Below are 19,832 nucleotides of genomic sequence, written 5' to 3'. Positions count from 1 at the left end.
GCTTGCTAACAGAAGATTAAGTGGAACACGGATTAATTACCCTTGACTGAATGAACTGATAAAGAACAATTATGGTTTTTGTTTGGATTATTGCTGATATTTTATTGTTCTGTTTTGTACATGCAAGGAACCCTTTATTCTTTAGGCTGTAATTCACAAAAACATTCATCTTTTCCTCCCTGCCTGACCCTTCCTGATTTTGGAAGCTCTTACTGAGTATTCTTATTTTTATGGCAAAATAATTATCTGTGTGGGTACAATCATAATCTGTCTTCCTTGTTAACCAGGATGTAATTGGGGACTCTAGTTACACAATCAGAGTTTGGACTGGAATGATGCACATTGAATCAGACATGAGCAGAGGCTTCTAAGGAATGAAGTTTATCTTTATGGAGCCAAGGCTTACAAAACTCTTTTGGAAAAACAGGTCTGATACCTAGTTCCTGGTTTCCCAACTTTTATAGGTCAGTAAAGAGGTTACTTTCTGGTAAGCTTAGGACCCATATGATACTGTGGAAACATTGAGAGAGAGGAATTCATCTAAATCTGTAAGTACTGTAGGTGAAATCTGTTGTTGAGTCCTTGGCTTGGCTTCCTAGCCTTGAGAGGCTTTTAAAAGTCCAATTGGAGGTTTGCTATGAAAAGTACCAGCAAAACAGGCATAAAAGGGCCTATATGGAAAAATCACCATTCTTGCTGCACTTATATACAAAATCAGGCCAAATCCAATGAAACCAGCTTTATTTTATGATTAAGAATAAAATTTCTTTGAGGCTATCTTTGATCAAAAGGAAGGTGACTGTAAAGAAACTCTGTGTTTCAGTAGAAATTATAGCACACTCCCTCCTCTTCCCTTCTACTTTTGGAATGGGATGCTGCCTGATTCATGAATTGCTCAATTCATGATTCATGGTTTATTAGATTCTGCTACTTTTCACTGTCTGAGCTATTTAGCATCTACTTTGTAAACTGTAGATAACCCCATGGGTTTTGTTACCTACCTATAAATTGGACTGGATCCTGTGAGGTTGCATGTATTATCTACCCTAAATGCCAATCCGAAAGCTAATTTAGGATGTTTGTACATCAGGCCTCAAACTGACAAAACAGGGTTAATAACCCCAATCCCTTGGTCTAAGGCAATACAGGGTTCCATGCTTTCATGGACACCATCTCCTTCTCTAGGGACATATGGCCTATACGAGCAGTTATAAACATATCTCGGGTTATGAAACAGAACTCTAATACTATCCTAAATCTTCTCACCCTCCTGGCTGAAGGTGACAGCATCAGTGGTCTTGCAAAACAGACAGGCTCTAGACACTCTGATTACCTTTGAACAATGTTGGTTTTATATTAGTAAGCCTGGCACAGTGATGAATAACTGAAATATTTTAAAGGACCACATTAAGGTGTTTCAAGATATCAGTCAGGTTTAAATATTTCAGTGGACAGGCCTAGTTCATGACCTAGGTTCTTGGTGTTTAATGGAATATGGGGACAAGCTAGGACACTTTGGATTTATCCTTTTCATTGTGATGATCACCCTGTATCTTTTTATTTCATGTTGTACAAACTGTTTCATGATTCTGTTCAAACACTTTGTCACCCTCAAGACAGACAGTTGCTCTTAGGAGAGTTAGAAGGAAAATGAGATAGAAATGGGACAGTCTTTGGTGGACTGAGGCTAAAAGTAAAAGTAATAGACACCCTGACTCTGAGAGAGGGCCATTCCTGTAAGAGCTCAACTGATGAGAAACCCCGTTCTGAGGATCTTAAATGTAATGAGCTACTCAATAAACCTCGCAGTAATCAAGAAAGGACACAAATGCAAAACAAAAAATGAAAAGGGAAAATGGATAAAAACCATTGACTGAGCCTATTCAACTGCCCGAGAGGAAGAGAAGTCTGCAGTGATGACTGGAAAGGGTCATCTCTTTAGTAAAATAAAATGGCCCCCTGCATCAGGCATTGCAGGGAGAGGACCCATGTCTGAGAGGGATTTCCAGAAAATCAATGTACAGGCGTTTCAAAGAAAACTGAACACACCCTACAAAGTCTGCTGATAAGCAACACCTGGTGATAAATTAATTTTGGGCCAGTAGAGATAGCTTATCAGAATGGACAAGCATACCATACTAATCAATGTATATCTGCTCCCCACTTTGTAAGACCCCCTCCCATGTAAAATGGAAGCTTAATGTCAGCCAATCAGAACATTCCTCTCTTGCTTCTGCATTTGTCCTACATCAGCTTCCACTTTCCCCGCCCTTCTACTTTTGGAATGGGATGCTGCCTGATTCATGAATTGCTCCAAAGAGCTGTGAGGTCCTAAATTGCATGAGAAGATTTTTGTTTATCACCTCTTAGAAAATACTGCTAAAAATTCATCCTGAAACTATTTCATTGCAGCCCCAAATTTCTATGTTCCTCTCATCCTTTTTATTCATAAGCTATTACCTATTAAGTGCTTATGTGCAAGGAAGTATGCTAAATCCTTTCTAGGCAGTATCTCATTTCATTCTTATAATAATCTTATGAGGTAGATTCTATTACTTCCTCCATTTTATAAAGGAGTAAACAGGCTTGGAGGAGAGAAGTAACTTGACAAAGAGCACTCAGCTGGCAAGTGGCAAGCCAGGACTGGGATTGACTGACTCTGGAGTCCTAGTTCTTATTTTTCTTAGTTACCTTATTTTTACTTAAAAAAAAATAAGCTTTTAATTTTTGAATAATTTTCAACTTACTGAAAAGTTATGAAAACAGATTTCCTGCATAACCTTTACTGAGCTTCCTCAGTGTTAATTCACATACTGTATAACCATAATATAAAGAAAAGTAGGAAATTAACACTGCTATAAAATACTGTTAACAAAATGATGGAATTTATTCAGATTTCACCAGTTTTTCCACTAATGTCCTTTCTCGGTTCTAGGATCCAAGCCAGGGTATCATGTTGTGTTTAATTGTCTTCTTAGTCTCTTCCAATCTGTAACACTTCCTTCCTTGCCTATTATGACCATAACTCCTTTGAAGAGTATTGTTTAGTTTGTATATATGTACATGTGTGTGCAATTTTCCTTTGTTTGGGTTTGTCGGATGTTTTCTCATGATCAGATTGAGAGTATGCACTTTGAAAAAAATAAAACAGAAGAATACATATGAGGGGTTACATGATGCCAACATATCTTATTACTGGTGATTTACCACTGATTCTTGGTTGAGGTGGTGTTTGCCAGGCTTCTCCACAGTAAAGTTGATAGTTCCCCTTTGTAGTTAATAGGTATCTTGGGGGAGACATTTTGAAACTGGGCAAGTTACCTATTTCTTCTCCAAGTTATGCCTACGAATTTTAACATGCATTGGTGGATCTTGCCTCACAATTACTACTATGTTGTTCTAATGGTGATTTTCAATTTCCCTTACTATTCTGTCTAGATCCACTTTTAAAAGTGCTGAAGTAGACTTTTCTTTCCTTAAAGACTGATCAACCAAGTCTATTTTAATTCTGAGAGAGTTAGAGGGCAGGGTAAATTGCTATTTCTGGGGAAAGGGAGCAAGCTGTTCCATGCTTAGGACCAGTTACATAATTTATGGGGCAGACTGCAAAATGAAAATGTGGGCCTCCTTGTTAAAAAATTATTAAGAATTTCAAGATGACAGCAGAGCATTAAACCAACACAGGGCTGTTCAGAATGCAGGGTGCTGTGCGACTGTATACCCGTGGAGCCAGCCAGCCTTGCTGGGCATCCTCCCCCTAGCTTCTGAGAGGTCCATTCTGCAGAATGCTAAGGACAAGCTGCTGCGCCTGAGGGAGGGCCATCACTAGATACTTCAAGGAGAGCCTTCCCTCTCCCCCAGTGAATCTGGGCAAGAATATGGCAAGATCTTCTCATTTTACTTCAATTTCCTGTTTCCTGCTCCTTTCAGTTGGGAAAAAGAATGAGTCTCTTTAACTGGTCCAGTACTAGGCTGACCATGATACGCAGCCAGCTTTCAGGGTAAGGAATTCCAAACCAGAGCTCTCCCCAGCTCCCAGGCTCTTACCACAATGGAGGTCAGGTCCTCACTCTCAAAGCGGCTGATGGCCTGGTCTAAAGATTTATACATGGCGGCAGATATGCGCTGGGTGATGAGTCTGTTCAAGTCAATTGATCTACCCAACAGCTGCATGGAAGAGAGAGAGAGAGAGAAGTTACTTAAGGTTCACATGGACATGTGTGAACTAAATGCAACGCACTGTTGGGAAGTTGGATTAAAATGATAAAGGACATTACTGGGACAAACGGAGACTGAAATATCCTGAGTATGGTAGTTCTATTAGGACTTTCTAAGAGAATGTCTTTGTTCTTAGGAGCTGCAGGCTGAAATATTCAGGGGTGAAGTATCGTAATGTAAGTGTCCACTTATGAGACATGTAAGAGAGAGAAAACACACATGAGAAAAGGTGAAGCAAATGTGACCAAACATTAATAACCCATGACTGTGGTTATAAGGTATGTGAGTGTTCATTGTATTATTCTTTCCATGTCCCTGTGGGTTTGAAATATAAAAAGTGAAGGAGAAATATTATTTATTCAGACTATGGGAAGAGGCTCTGTTATCCTATGCAGCGCTTCTGCTGACATCGGAAATTTTGCCCCAAAGTTCTTCCCGCAGCTTTCCTGTGTCCCACTTCAGTGTCCGGGGAGCAGCAGGCTTCCCAGCCAGGGCCTCTTTTGTGCCTTTATGGGGGTGAATTTAAAAATAAGAGAATGAAGGGCTGATTATGGGATAGAATATATAGCGTAAGACAATTTCCACTGGGGCACACATGGGCATGATAGAAGACTATGTAGATAACAGCAAATGTGTACTGAGTACCTGCTGTGTGCCCTGTACTTCATTAGTGCCAAATGATTCATCTTACGTATTTTATTTTTCTACTTCCCTTTTGGGACAAATTTTCTACCAACTGACGAGGCTCCTTATTGCCATCTTGTGCACATAAGTAGTCCTCAATATTTAATACCCTGTGGCTAATTCAGGCTGCAGTTCTAATGGATGGCAGTAATCTTTCTTTTTCTGAGAAGCTCAGGGAAAGCGCTCCTTAAGCCCCTGCTGTTGGTGGTAATGAAAATGTTCTATTCCTCCCATGATTCCCCATTTCCGTTGTATTTCTCACAGCAATTGGACTGTCGGGTTTTCCAGGGTGAACTCTTTCCTTTTGATCTAGGGCATCTTCTTGGCCCCTTTATCTGGCTCGTCTCCACAAAGATCATAGACCATATAATAAGCAACCAGAGATCACAGTACACAGTCATTCTGGCAACAGCTTGGCTCACTGCAGGGCTCTGGAAGTAGGGCAAAAAGCCTGCTGGAGCTTACTTTGTCTGTCTGGTTCATAGTAACACTTTTAAGGGGGAATATGACTCTCATCTCCTGGCATTTCCTCTAGCTCTGAGCCCAAAAGTTAATAGAAACAAACTCCATAAAAACAAAACAAAACAATAACAAAACTCCAAAAAACAAAATTTCTACTCTGGGCTTAACCTGACAAGCAGTCCTTCACTTAGGCTGCTATTTGAGCCTCTTCAGGGCTAAGCTTTCCCTTTCTGAGTGGCAGTCCTGAATGTAAGAAGTGGGCTACAGCTTATGATGGGAAGACAAAGGCTTTGGTGGACACTACTCACTAGTGGTGAAGTGCAGATGGGCTAAGAAGCCTAGAACTTGAACCAAAAGGAAGCCCCAATGCCTCCTTATTGTATGTGAGATCTAGAGGCAGTATTAGATATACACTCAGAAATCCATGGCTGGGCAACACACAGGGCAGATAGTATACAGTTCTGATTTTTTATCTCTACACTAACTTCCAAGCTGTTCTCTCCTGCCCGTTCCACCCCTGCAGTGGCTTTCTTTCATTGTACCTGGACATGTCTCTGTTTCAGCAGTGTTTCATAGCGGTTGGATGGTGGGTATGGAATGATGACTCCATAATTCTTACACTCAGCTCTAAAACGTTTATCCAACAGGACACTGGAAAGAAAAAAAGTTAAATAAGGCCAGTAATTATGACAGGTAACAGGAGGTTCTCAGCTCCCAGCTCTATTTTTGACCATAGGCTCTGCTCATGAAATGCTATTTTATATATTTTAAATACAATTTTATCCTGCCCTAGAGCAAGGTTTTTCAATTTTTTTTCAGCCACAAAAACCCAATATGTGAAACAGAGCTTCTAAATTAAAGAATTTTGTTCTTCATTGATCAAAAAAGTAACTGAGTGCTTGGTATGTTCTAAACACTTTAGTTTCTGTCCTCATGGAGCCTGTATTCTAATGAAGAAAGACTGACACTAAGTAAATAAGCAGAGGCAAAAAAATTCAGACACTTGTAAACAACATCTGCACAGTACACTTTACATATACACTCATTTTTAATCTCACAACAACCCTATGAGTTAGGTGCACTATTACCCTCAAAACTGTGTACAGATCGCAGAGTAATAAGTTCTGGGAACCTAATAAAATGGCATCATCTGTGAGTAAGAGGTCAGGGAAAATCTTTTAAGGAGCTTTGTTTTTTTGTGTGTTTTTTTTTTTTAATAGAAAGCTAAATGATAAAAATGAAAGATCTGGGGGAAGAATATTTTAGGCACAAATAAAATTTGAGAAAAGGAAAGATAGCCAGTGTGGAGAAAGGGCAGGGCATCCTGGAGAACGTGGTACAAGAGTGAATTTAAAAAGTGAGCCTGGGGCCAGATCCGGGGGCACCATGTGAGCCAAAGCAAAGAGGCTTGATGTGTTCTTGAAGCTAGTCAAAGGTTTTCAAGTGGAAAAGTGGCACAATCTAAATCTGTACTTTCTGATATGGCAGCCATGAACCCACTGGGCACTTGCAAAGTGGCCAGTCCAAATTGAGATGTGCTGTAAATGTAAAGTACATGCTACATTTTGATGACTTAGCAAAAGAAGAAGGTGTGCTAGTTTGAAGCTATGATATACCCCAGAAAAGCCATGTCCTTTAATCCTCATTCAGTATTGCTGGGTGGGATCTTTTTGACTGTTATCATGGAGAAGTGACCACCCAATTGTGGGTGGTAACTTTTGATTAGATGGTTTCCATGCAGATGTGTTTCCACCCATTCAAGGTGGGTTTGCTTACAGGAGTCTTTTAAGAGGGAACCATTTTGGAAAAAGCTCAGAACTAATAAAACCCATACACCCCAAGAACTTTGGAGAAGCATAAAGAAACCCCCCAGGGAAGCCACTGAAAAAGCCTGGAGAGGAAGCCAGCAGGTGTTGCCATGTGCCCTCCCAGCTGAAAGAGACTCCCAAACATTATCGGCTTTCTTGGGCCAAGGTATCTTTCCTTGAATGCTTTAGTTGGACATTTTTATAGCCTTGCCTTAATTTGGACATTTTCACAGCCTTAGAACTGTAAACTTGCAACTTAATAAATTCTGTTTTTAAAAAGCCATTCTGTTTCTGGCACATTGTATTCAGGCAGCTTGCAAACTAAAATAAAAATAGAAGCAAAATGTCTTTTTAATAATTTTTACATCAATTGCATCTTGAAAAGATTATATTTTGGATACACTGGGCTAAATAAAATATATTATTAAAAGTAATCTCAGGGCAGGCCATGATGGCTCAGCAGGCAGAGTTCTTGCCTGCTGTGCTGGTGACCCGGGTTTGACTCCCGGTGTCCACCCATGCAAAAAAAAAAGAGAAGTAACTTCACCCCTTTCTTCTTTCCTTCTTAATTGGGCTACTAAAAACTTTAGAATTTCATATGTGGGTCACACTTTGGCCACATGATATTTTTATTGGAAGCTTCCTCCTCTTGTGCTTTTTCCCAATCTCCCTTTACTTCTCAAACTTGAGAACCACTGATTTTGGGGGAAGGATGTAGATTAGTAGTACTATTAGAGGTGAGGATATTTTATAAACTAAATATAAAGAGTACCAGGATTTGATAAGTCTAAGTTGCTTTATACAGACAATAGATCAGCGTATTTGAAATCAGAATTGTCTTAGAGAATCTGGAAGCCCAGCTCACTGCTATAACCACATCCTATTCAATCCACAAACACTTATTAAATGACTATTTTATGAAAGACTTTGTATTTTTCCTGAAAAAAAAAAATTGTATGCTTTCTGTCACTTAAGAGTCATTTGCTTTATTTAAAGCACATCCTGTGTTAATAGAAACTTGTGTGTGCAAAATTTTGCACATCAATTCCTATTTGAAATGTATCAGAACAATTCCAGCTATCTAAAGCAAAATGAAGCATGTCCTTTTTGTTAAGATAAGTACTTATCCTTGAAGTTATTGGTTTGTACTTTGGATTTCCAACAAGAAGGAAATACATAGATTTAAATTTTGAGGTTTTTCTTGACTGTTACTGTTAGGTATTCTTGAAACCCAGGAAATCATAGGAGTCTAAACCAAGATACACTTGCAATTCCAATGAGCCTCTAAAACCTTCCATGTCTCTTGTCCAGAGTTCTTCACTGGTTTCCTATCTGGCCTTTGCAAACCCATTCTTGCTCACTTCCAATCCATTCTCCACACTTTTATACACTAAAAAAGAGTGAACTTTCAAAAATAAAAATCAAATGAGATCACTGTTCTATCTCTGAAACTCTTCTGTGGCTTTTCATTGCTCCTAGAAGAAAGGCCAAATCCCTGTCCATAGGCTACACAGCCTGTATTACTTCATGTAATCCCCCATGGTCCTATGAAGTGGGCATGCGATTAGTATACTTTTGCCACAGGGCCTTTGCACAAGCAGTTGCTTTTGCTTGCAATTTCCTGTCCTGTCCTTCACCTAATTTTACATAACTCTTACCAACTTCTGATATGAACTCAAATGTTAGTTACTTCCTCAGGAAAGTCTTTTCTGCTCCTCACCCTAAAAACAAGTTCAATTTCAACTGTCATATAGTCTCATAGCCCCACAGTTTCTTCAGAAGGAACATGCAACCTTCTTTGATATCGTTCATTCATTAGTGTGTGTGTTTTTTTAATTAATGTTTGTCTTTCCCACTAGACTGCAAGCTCCATGAGCTTCAGGATCATGTCCACCTGTTTTCCTTTATACTATATTCCAACACCTACCCCAGCCAGGCCCATGGAATTGCTCAGCTTTCTTTAGGTGCTAGAGAAGGGAAGTTTGGCAATAAGAAATCATGTCTTCCAGGTGGCAGACAGAAGAAAGATTGCTGCTCATAGCCCTGAGACTCTCATACCTGCCAGCCATGGCTTTGTAGTAAGCGAAGATCTGGTCTGCCAGCTTGTAGACAAATTGATCAAAACACAGGTTCACCTGGTGAAGAGGAGGCATGAAATGTCAATGGGGTCTGTTTTTGCTCTATTGTGGAAACTCAGGCATATGGAAGAAGGCAATCAAACAGGGTTGTCCAAAGTGTGTTCTGACAAGACTCTTAGAAGAATGAAAAAAGATTCCATGGCCAAGTAAGTGTGTGCATCACCACCTTGCTGGATACTTGCATGCTCATTCACATATTAAAGACTCTGAGAAGTCTGGCAATAAGGAAATCTACTTTTATTTAGCCAATATTTTCCCACTTGCTTTTTGAGAACGTGTATTAACAGCTATCTCACAGACCCAGGCTTCCATACTTTGGGGACTGGTTCACTAGGACGTTTTATTCTACCTGCTGAAGTTGGGTTCCTTGCTCTCAAGGTTCTCAGTTGGACAACAGAGAAAGCAAAGTTCAAAAAGGCTGCTGATGAACCAACTTCTCTATTGTTCCCTTCTAGGCTGTTACAAGGCAGCCTGGGGGTGGGGGGTGGAGGGTGGAATGCAGCTGAGATCTTTTTCACAGAGAGACCTTCATATCCTCTAATTAAACAAATAAAATGGCTAACTCTGAAATTTTCCCAGTTCATCTCTTCCACCTTTTCCATTCATTTTATTTTCTCTTACTTGGTGAATTTTGTTATGAAGGAGATAATCTTTAGAAATTCAAAAACCTCTTTTTACAAGCATTGCTTTACAATCTTTGCTTTTTAATGAACAAGGAACCACCTTGCCATTTCAGCATTTTGTCACCTCGGGGGTAGATTGTGATGTCCAGGAGGCATTATTAAGTTTACAGCAGATACAGATAATCAAAATCAAATTCTCTAATACTGGCAAGGGCAGGAAAAGGCCAAGGGTGGGTCTTTGAGGAGAGGAGACCGTGGTAGCAGTAGGCTGTGATTAAAAATTTAAAGGAAACATCAGTTTTAGGTGATTAATCTTTAATTCTTTTCTCACTGCATTCTCAACCCTAAAGGTTTACCTTTCACTTTGCACCCCGATGTCAGATGGGACACAAAACACCATGCTATGTGTGGTGTTGTCTTTATACCCAGGTAATCAAGGCCTAGGCCCTGGGCTTTGAGCCTCAAGGGTCCCTAGGGGTCCCTCCTCCAAACAATATGCAGGACCAAGGTAGGGTTGCCCACTCACACTCCTCTTCCAGAACCAACTTGCAATGTCCTTGCCCACATGGACCGAGCATCTTCCAGGGTCCAAGGCCTTTTCTCTGGGTTCATCCCCCTGACAGAGGACCCCTGTGTGTGCACCCCATGCCCCAGGGTTGGCCAAGTGTATTTGTGGGCAGGGGTGAGAGAGAAAGCTCAGGAGGCATTCACAGGCACACTTGTGAGGCCCTTCTGATGTGGAAGTGAATTTGGAGATGGGAAGAGAAAGGGCCACAAGCTGGGGGCGGGGGTGTCTCAATTTGTACTTCTGTCCCACGCTCTCAATTGTACCTGGGGTCTGATTGTGTTCTTTCTTTTAGTTTATTTTTAAAATCTCACTTGGATGCATGCCACTCTAGATTTCTTGCTTTTTGTTTTCAATCTGTTGGAGAACAAGATTACCTAAAATTTTGTCACAAAATGGGCTTGTCAGTGCCAAGATGTAATCAACTACCCTGACTCGTGGAGTCTCTCTTTCAAGTCTATGCAGTGCTGGGAGAAACAGAAAACAGATTTGTGTTGGTATCCATAAATGTTTTCAACCCATACTGAACCATGGGGATTTAGAAAGTAGCATATCTACTAGCTTTTTTTTTTGAAACACATAAACTTTCAAACTAAATTAGTGGTATTGTTTACCTGAAGACGTTTACATCTTTCCTTTACAACAAGAATGCCTTATATTTATATGGCGTCTAAGTCCCTGCAGTTAAGCAGATAGAAACCATCATTCTAATTTCCAACAAAACAGAGATATAGTAGTCATTAGTGTTGTTAATCATGTATTTCTGGTCCTCTTCCCAGCATCTGGTAGGACTGTACTTCTTTGCCCCCTTTGAAGTGAGTCACACCATGTGACTGACTTCAACTAATGAAATATGAGAAGTAACTTATGTCACTTCCAGGTAGAAGTTTTAAACACCAGACTGTGATTCCTCCTAATTCTTTTCTCTGCCATGGCAACTAGCGAATGCCCTAGATGGGTCCCAGATTGAAAAATAAATGAGCAGAGCCCCCAGCCAACTCACAATGGAGAAATACACCTTTGCTTTTAAGCTGCTAAGAATTTGCAGTTGTGTGTTACTGCAGCATAACCTAGCTCATCCTGACCATGACAGAAATAATGCAACTGAGTAACTCTCTATTAATAGTATAGTAGTTGAGAGAATGACTATTATAGTCTGATCAGTAGTTGACTGAAATTCTGGGTAAGCTGTGTGAGTTCGAGGTAGTTATACTTGACCACTTTGAACCTCTGATTTGCTATCTGTGAAACAGCTAAATTGCAGTAAAGATTATTTAAATATCTTTCTATAGCATTTGGAATAGCACATGGCAAATGGTAAATATATAATTGGTAGGTGGTATTATTGTTGTTGTTATTATCAGACAAGCAATCCAATCATGAAGGACACATTAGAAAATTAATTTTATCTATGGAATTCTACCATTGGCCATCCCTTATTAAATTTGGAAAAGCAAGACCATCTTCCTGTTACATATGCTGATGGTCTTGGACATTTAAACAGATCACTCTCCAGCATAAGTCAATAATCCCTCACTATGTGTTAAGAGCTAGAGACTTGAAAAAGTCAAGTATCTTGGAACAAGATTGCAAAAACAAAAGGAGATGCCCAGCACTTGCCTCTGCTTCAATCTCATCATACAGGAACTGCTTTTTAAACTTGGTGAGAGCATAGTAGGCGCTGTCATTGTACAGATCCAGAGGGTATAGGACGTACCTAGAGAGGAGAAACAATGGCCAGTGGCTTACAAACGATCTTTCTTAAAGACAGGAAGATGTACAACTGCTTGGAAAATATAAAGGGCTGAGTGAAAGGATGAACATGTCCTGAATTAGGAAAACACAACCTTTTAGCACTCAGAGATGTTTACAGTGTCTCCACTTAGAAATGACTTACTCTAAAGTATGCCTATAGAAATCAAAAGCTCACATTGCTAATAAATCCAAAACCTGAAAAAGTTAGTCTGGGCCTAAAATAAATTGGGTGGCAGCTACTAGCTTCCTGCTACCCAGAGGTGATTATTTTCACAGCATGACATCTTTGAGGCTCACCAGCATAGGAAGGGCTGTAGGGCTGGTAGATCTTTGAACCTATCTGCAAGGACGAGTCTCATAATCTGGAGCGACCGATCCTTGGCCTGACCGCTCCCCCTCATAAGGCATACTGTCTCATCTCTAGGCAACTTAGAACTTCTTTCTGGCAAAAACAGAGCTCACTGGCAAACTTCCCTCCACTTGTTCCCCGGAAGCCTCCTTGTTGCCCCACTCCTTCCTCTTACTCCATCATGGATGGTTCTTTGGTTTCCAGGATATGGTCTGTTAGAATCCAGGGCATGGACATCTCAATGGGGAACTGGATTCGCCGGCCCATGGTTAATTCCAGGAAGAATTCTCGGAACCAGAGCTGGGAGAGGTCACAACACTGCTGCAGGGCTTCTGAAAGCATAAGGGAAAGAGCTGTAGGTTAGCACCCAGAAGATCTTAGTTGGTTTTCTTATTTTTTAATTGCTATTATTATCACTGTGCTAGGTACACAGCAGGTACTTCATCAATATAACTTAAAGATGTGTTCTTTTGTATTCGAAGGCAAGCTTAACATATATTTGGAAAACTGAGTGTGGAAGTGCATGGGGGGGGGATGCTTTAGAGCTTGAGATACCCTCACAATGTCCATCATGCTCTTAGAAAGCCATCCTGAAAATAGTCAATCTAAGTGTAAAAAGTGTGCTTGTTATACAAACACGGTGTCAAGAGAGGTCTCCAAGCACCTGCTTTCAACTGGATGGCAGCTCTTGACCCCTCCTATGTGGTAATTCAGGATTCTTTACTGTTCAGTGGCCTCTAAAGCCTATCCTAGGCTCCTCTCTAATGGAGAGTTGGGATTGTTTAAGATCACTCTTCAGTATCAACAGACATTGTGACTCCCAATGTCCCTGGGCCACCACTCTTCCCCTACCCTGTCCTGTCCAACCAGGACATGCATCCTACTCAAAGGAGAAGAAGGGTGGGGGGACCTGGGAAAGAAAGCAGCCTGGGAGCCCCCTTTGCTAGGAGCTGTGAGTATGAGTGGTAACAAAAGGCTCATCTAGTGCTAGGGTAGAGAGGGAAGGAGGGAGAGAAATAGAAAAGGAGGGAAGGAAGGGGAATGCAAGTATGTATAGTCCTCTTTTTTTTTTATCTCCCTCCACTAAGGACACAATTATCTACTAGATAAATTTTTCTAAACCAGTGAGAAACTGAGACTGAACTGAACCTGGTCTATCCTAGCTCCCAAAGTTCACCAGAAACATTGTTTTTTTCCTTGGTGGCAAATTGTGTCCTTTTGAGTCAATGAACATATCTCTTTGCATCTTCTGGCCCAGCCGTCCGAGTCATGCTGGGACCTGGGAGCCCCGTTCCTCTTCCCCACGGCCTGGGAACCGCAGCTCACCACTGATGTTGAGCAGGTGCGTGAAGAAGAAGGACTGCTTGTGGAAGTCTTCGATGGCAAGGACGATGGGTCCGTCAAGGCTGCTCCTCAGCGTTTTCTTGGAGCCACTTTTGTCTGCGATGAGTGATTCCAGCATGGTCCGCACCATGTACAACTTGAAAAGAAAAGAAGATGAGAAGGTCAGGCTGGTCCTCTGTCCTGGAGAAACGGTTACTCTGCTGCATTTTGTTTTTTCCTTTTTTTTCAGCAGATGTCTGCTCTTAAAAAGCATTGTCTTAAGGAAGCACCAGTTTAGGGTTGGAGAAGTGAATTTTGAACTGAGAAAACCTTCATGAGGTCGACTGTTCAGCCTGGGGTGGGGTGGGGGGAGCCTTGCCCAGGATGCCCAGCATCCCTGGGTAGGTGGAACTGGTGACAGCAGGCAGTTAAAGGTCCCATGGAGAGGTCCCTGCCTGCTCGGCTCAATCAAGGGTATGGACATCAGAGGAGAACCTCATTCCACGTCACTCTGGAGTCACTCCCTGCTTTCCCGCATGGCCGTGGTGGCAATATGGGTAGAGCACGGGGCGGGGAGTCAAAGGACTGGGGTTCAAGCCCAGGCACTGTCACTGACTTGCTGTGTGACCTTGGGCAGCTAAGTCCCCACTCTGGGCCTTGGTTTTCGTATCTACTTCAGACCAGTCCCTTTCAGCTCTAACATTCTGAGGAAACAAGAGATGGGATATGAACAGAACAAGCTCCCCCCACCACCTCAAGTTTCTGATCCTCAGAGTTTTGAATCCATTACTGAAGGATGATGCCCTCTGGTGGTGCCAGCTGTGCTGCACAGCCTGCCAAAATTTGAGTGGAAAGCAGTGACGATTGGTACTTACACAGGAAGCCTAAGAGACAATTAACTCCTGCTTACAGGGTGCCTTAAATGCAAAGGGCACAAGTGCAGAAGCAGGGTTGTTCTCTGCTAATCTAGATTTTTCCTTCCCACAGTGCTTCCAAATCATTTGTCTTTGAGTCTTAGGGCTGGAAGGGGCCTTGAGGAGCCAGGCTAGTCCATTGCTCTGCCTCCTGGAGAAGTACACCCAAACCAACCCAGCCAGGCGGTGTGATACCAGGGATCGGCAGCCTCTTCGGCCCTGTGTGCCACCAGTGGGGTGAAACAAAGCCCGCGGGGACCACTGGCAGGCCTAAGACATAGATAGGAGAGAAGGAAGAGGGAATGGGAGGGCAGGAGAGACAGGGAAGAGGGAGAGAGAGAAAGAGAGAGAGAGAAAAGCAAGAGGTATTGTATACGGTGGGAAAGCCGTCGCGAGTGCTAGGGGCCACCTGCTGACCACCTCTGAGATGCTCCAACCTCCCTCTGTCACCATGTCCGTCTTTGCTGCCTTGGGATCTTTTCTAGGATCTCACCCACCATGTGCTGGGCACTGGCCTGGGAAGTGGGGCCACAGAAAACAGGCGACACACCATCCCTACCACAGAACTTCACTCTATAACCAAGGAACCACCGAGGCAGCTGGCTTGTCAGACAGTCTCCCATCTGGAACGCCGTTGGGGGCCATGTCTGATCACACCTAAGAGTGAGAAGCACTGTTCTAGTGATGGCCTCTGAGATCCTCAAAGAAAGGACTCATCAAGTCCCATCCATTGTGGGTGCCAAGTGATTTACATCGCATACTTATGATCTGGAAAATTGGATTTATCCAAATGCGGGTAAACTCTTTCCCCACCTACTTCAACAAAACATTTAACTCACCCGAACAGCCTGTGTCCCAGCTAAGCTAGAGCTCATGTCTCCTGTGCTCTGGTGGCCATGACAGAGCCTGGGGCGGGAGTCAGGAGACCTGGGTTTTTGTCCCACCTCCACCATGACTCACTCTGTGACTTGGACAAGTCACTTCCCCTCTCTGAACCTCAGTTTCCCCATCTGTAAAATAGGGGAAGGGACTGGAACGAGTGTGTCTCTAAGGGCTCCTCCAGCTCTGACTATCCAGGAGTCCAATAAGTACATCTGTGCCACATAACATGGCTTGGCAGCATTTTAGAGGATAACTCTTGGTGACTGTTCCACATTGTCTATGCAAAATATGCCTTCCCTTCCTTTTTTTCTCTCTTTCTCTCTGCTTGTTGGCATCCCTCTTTCCAGTCTGCCTTTTTGCCTTTTCTCTCTCTTCCTCACTCACATCTTCAGACTTATAGAGACCCCCAAAGCCCTGTTCACCCATTTGGGGCACTCTGGGCTAGAAAGTTCTCTGGCCCTTGACTTCCACAGGACTGTGTGTAGAGGCTTCCATGGGATGGTCCACAATGAACAGGGCCAACTGACCTAAGGGCTGTGAAGCCAAGGGACCTTATAAAGACACTGCTGAGAACCCCCCTGACCATAGCCCAGACACAGAGACACACACACAGCAAAGACGGTCAGGAGGTGGGCTGGCCTCAGCGACTCATCTCAGATGATTCATGGACTCGGGTTTCAGAGCTGAGAGAGGCCTGAAGTTCACATGAAGCAGGAGTTCCCAGCCTAGAGCTTCTGGGACCTGGACAGCCCTTGCAAGCAGCGATGGGGCCCACCTGCTTTTTTTTTTTTTTAATACCTCAAAGAGCCTATCAGAGACGATTTATCCTTAAGTAGTTGGCAAGGATTCATTTATTTATTTTTCTGTAATTTTATGACTGCTCTGCATAAGTTATGGGCAACTTCTTGCTGTTCAAAAGTTTTGCTGGCAATCCTTAAATATTACTGATTACTAGGCTTTCTCTAAGGGATCAAGGAACTTTCAGAACTCGTGCTTCTTTAGGAAAGTGGGGATAATAAAAGAAGTCAGTAACATGATCTCATCAAAAATAACAGAGCTCAGAGAAATGAAGGGGCTTGCCCAAGATTGCACAGCAAGTCAGTGGCAGAATTTGTGAATTCCTGAGCAAGGATATTTCTGCAGGGTTTGCTAAACAGGGATGGGTAGACACATGTAGGCTTCATTTTAAACTCATCTTGCACTTTAGAACCTCCTGAGTATTTCACAGGTTTAGGAGATAGACAGTCCCGGTTATTACCCCATTTGCCAGATTAGACAACCAAGGCACAGAGAGATTGTGTAGTGTGCCCAAGATCACACAGGTATCTAGGACTAGAATCCAGGTCTCCTGAATCTTAAGCCCGTGGTCCTCCCCTCTATATCAAATGAGATGGCAGAATAAGACTTGAGCAGCTGCTTGTGCTACCCCCTGCCCCTCCTGCCCATGGACCCCCAGCCCCTGTGTCCTGTGGTACAGCCAAGATGACCTAGCATGGCCTGGCCAGCTCTGAATCAACAAAACTGTCCTGGACCTGAGCTGCTTACCTGTGTGCTGGAGGGTCCTACAGCTCGTCGGGGCACCTTGATGTCAAATCCACCTTTGGGGTCCTTCTCCCCTCTCAAGCATGGGTCATTTGGGGGCTCTCGGCCCCCTTCCCAGTCACAGATCGTCTTTCGAATTGCCTGCAGGACACTGGGGAAGGAAGGACCAGGACTCGGACCAGGTCTGACTGTTGGAAGGAGGCACTGCCAGCCAGTGTTTCTAGAGCCCGAGACTGCTTGTATCAGATTATTCGGGACGCCACGAGACATGCTCATTCCTGGGCCCTGACCCCAGAGATGCTGGCTTCATGGATATGGTAAGGCAGAGGCCAGGAATCTTCATTTTAACAACTGTCCCAGGTGATTCTGAGGCCCATGAAATGTCTAAGAACTCAGCCCTGAGCCTGTGCCAGTAGGGGATAATTTGAGTGAGCAAGAGGGTGGTTTTTCTTTTTGGCTAGAGGGGAGACTCTTGAGTCCAATTAAATCCATGTGTATTTAAATCTTATAATAAGTTCTATTTGTGGCACACTTATTCCATGCTACTGTATGTTTAGGTCTCCATATGGGTGATCTCATTTCATCATACCAACAGCCCCTGAAAGCTACTATTATCATCTCTACTTTGCACATGAGGAAAACTGAAATGAGGTGCAGACCAGACAAGCGGTCTAATGGGGGCCACACACGCAGGCTGTGGCGGATATGGGCTTCCAACTCGGACAGGGAGGCTTTAGTCATCCCTTCGGTTCAACCCCTAAGAAGGCCTCTTGACTCGGAGCCCTTGCTAGAAGGGTCTGGTGAGCGCAGAGGCTGCCCTGGAAGCGGCCGAGCTGGACCTTCCCGCGTGGCCTGCACCAGGCGTCCCTGATTAGTTGTGTGTCCCTGGCAAGGGCCCCCAGACCCACCTGATGAGGACGTTCTTCTTCTTCCTCACTGCTTGCCGCAGGGGCTCGCGCAGCGTCACCTGGGCGAAGTCCTGCAGGGCCGCGTAGATGGTGTTCCTGATAGCCTGGTTGAAGACGCTCTCCATCCTGCCCATGAGCACCTGCAGCCCTTTGATCATGGCGATCACCTGGCCAGGCACAGATCCAGGGTCAGGCGCACGGCGCCTCGGCACCCCTGTCTGTGCCGTGCCCTTCACCGCAGCACAGGGAGGGCGCCAGGTGAGAGCCCCTGGGCGCCAGGCCAGTGCTGCTCAAAGTGCAGGCGCGTGGCCAGGTGAGGACATGTGGCAGGGTGGAAACCAACGCTCTGCTTTCATCATCGAGAAAGTCTTTCTACCAAACAGAGATGTCAGCTTCACGGACCTGAGTTCCTCATCATGCAGTTGATTTCCATTCTGGCATGGGCTCCTCACTTACCTCGTGGTGGACTCGTGACACATGGCCACAGTTTAAGTAGGTCTCTGACTTTTGGAGGTCTCTCCACACACTGGGTATCCAAAGGCCATGTTAAAATAGACCTATTTTACTGTAAATTATTAAAGAATTGTATAATTTTTGCTTTTGTGATATTTTGGCCTACTGCTGCTTGAATCCAAAAAGTAGCAACGTCTGTACCTTTAGAAGTTTTGGGGGGAAAGCCTCTGCCCTACTTTGCCACCTCCCTTGTTCCTTCCCTCACTCATCTATTTGGAGAGTGGGGAGATAGGTCTGTGGACTTTCTCTCCTGAGACCAGTCTGCCTGCCGGGTGTTTGCCTTCCCCTCTGGGTTCCTGTCCTCTCCCTGCAGAAATCACCCACTCTTCCCATCCTGAGGAATGGAGACATGTATTTATCCAGCCGTCATACCTGTCATTTAATGGATGTAAAGTTTTACATGACGAGGGAGTGACAGGAGGTCTGCTGTGGCCTTGGGTCAAAGTCACATTCTCTACCAGCTTTACCAGCGATACCCCTGATACTTTGATGCCTATCATGTTAATATTAATTCTCGGTTCAGAATTCACAGGGGAAAACATTCACCCAATAAGCATTGTCACAACTGTCACAGTCATCACAGCGGTCATAGGGCATTCGACTTCCACCCTCTGCACCAGGCAGGGAGCACTGGAGGGACAGGGCTGGCACGCTGCACACACCCCGTCCCCAGTGCCTGGGCCATAGTGGGCCATCAAGGCATTTTTTGTTGAAAAAGAATGAATGAATAAATGAATGAATGAGCTTAGACTTCACGCCTTTTCTTCCTTTATGTCTTAAAAGAAGAAAAAGAGCACTTGGGCAAAGGAAATGGTCAAAGAAACCCCTAAGTACAGAAATTTCACTAGAGACAAACTTTAGTGCAGAGAAATAACGGAAGAGAAACTTTAAAGGAAGTTTAGATCATGAAAGAATCTGGGCTCCTGGCTGGAGCTATTCCTAGGAATATTAGAACAAAGGAAGGAAGAGATAAAAAAGATGCTTCAGAATAACTCAAAGCATGGTACAGTATGCATATAAAAGTATGACGATACAAATAAAAATATATGGGTGCAGTTTTTTGTGCAAATATATACAAGCATATTAATTTTAATATAGTGGGATAATTTTATTTGCTGTTCTTTAGCCTGTTCTTTTTAGATACTAAG

At 43.3% G+C, this 19,832-nt stretch overlaps 1 protein-coding gene across 4 annotated transcripts in view; it reads right to left on the bottom strand.

Annotated features, from left to right (window-relative positions):
- Positions 1 to 19,832, bottom strand: part of CYFIP2 (cytoplasmic FMR1 interacting protein 2) — a 151,511-nt gene that overhangs the window by 69,679 nt on the left and 62,000 nt on the right. For 3 of the 4 annotated variants that reach the window (XM_077137523.1, XM_077137524.1, XM_077137526.1), the window contains 9 exons: positions 18,172 to 18,338; positions 17,267 to 17,414; positions 15,035 to 15,109; positions 13,929 to 14,082; positions 12,778 to 12,934; positions 12,119 to 12,215; positions 9,231 to 9,307; positions 5,907 to 6,015; positions 4,048 to 4,167 (listed from right to left, as the gene is read on the bottom strand). In XM_077137523.1, coding sequence (XP_076993638.1) covers positions 4,048 to 4,167; positions 5,907 to 6,015; positions 9,231 to 9,307; positions 12,119 to 12,215; positions 12,778 to 12,934; positions 13,929 to 14,082; positions 15,035 to 15,109; positions 17,267 to 17,414; positions 18,172 to 18,338 — 1,104 coding nt within the window. The remainder of the gene's footprint in view (positions 1 to 4,047; positions 4,168 to 5,906; positions 6,016 to 9,230; positions 9,308 to 12,118; positions 12,216 to 12,777; positions 12,935 to 13,928; positions 14,083 to 15,034; positions 15,110 to 17,266; positions 17,415 to 18,171; positions 18,339 to 19,832) is intronic. The other variant, XM_077137525.1, reaches the window with a different exon arrangement.

This window comes from Tamandua tetradactyla, chromosome 20 (genome assembly GCF_023851605.1).
Source record: "Tamandua tetradactyla isolate mTamTet1 chromosome 20, mTamTet1.pri, whole genome shotgun sequence".
Classification (NCBI taxonomy): domain Eukaryota; kingdom Metazoa; phylum Chordata; class Mammalia; order Pilosa; family Myrmecophagidae; genus Tamandua; species Tamandua tetradactyla.
The sequence above is the reverse complement of the archived record's forward strand: the minus strand, read 5'-3'. Positions and strand labels throughout refer to the sequence as shown.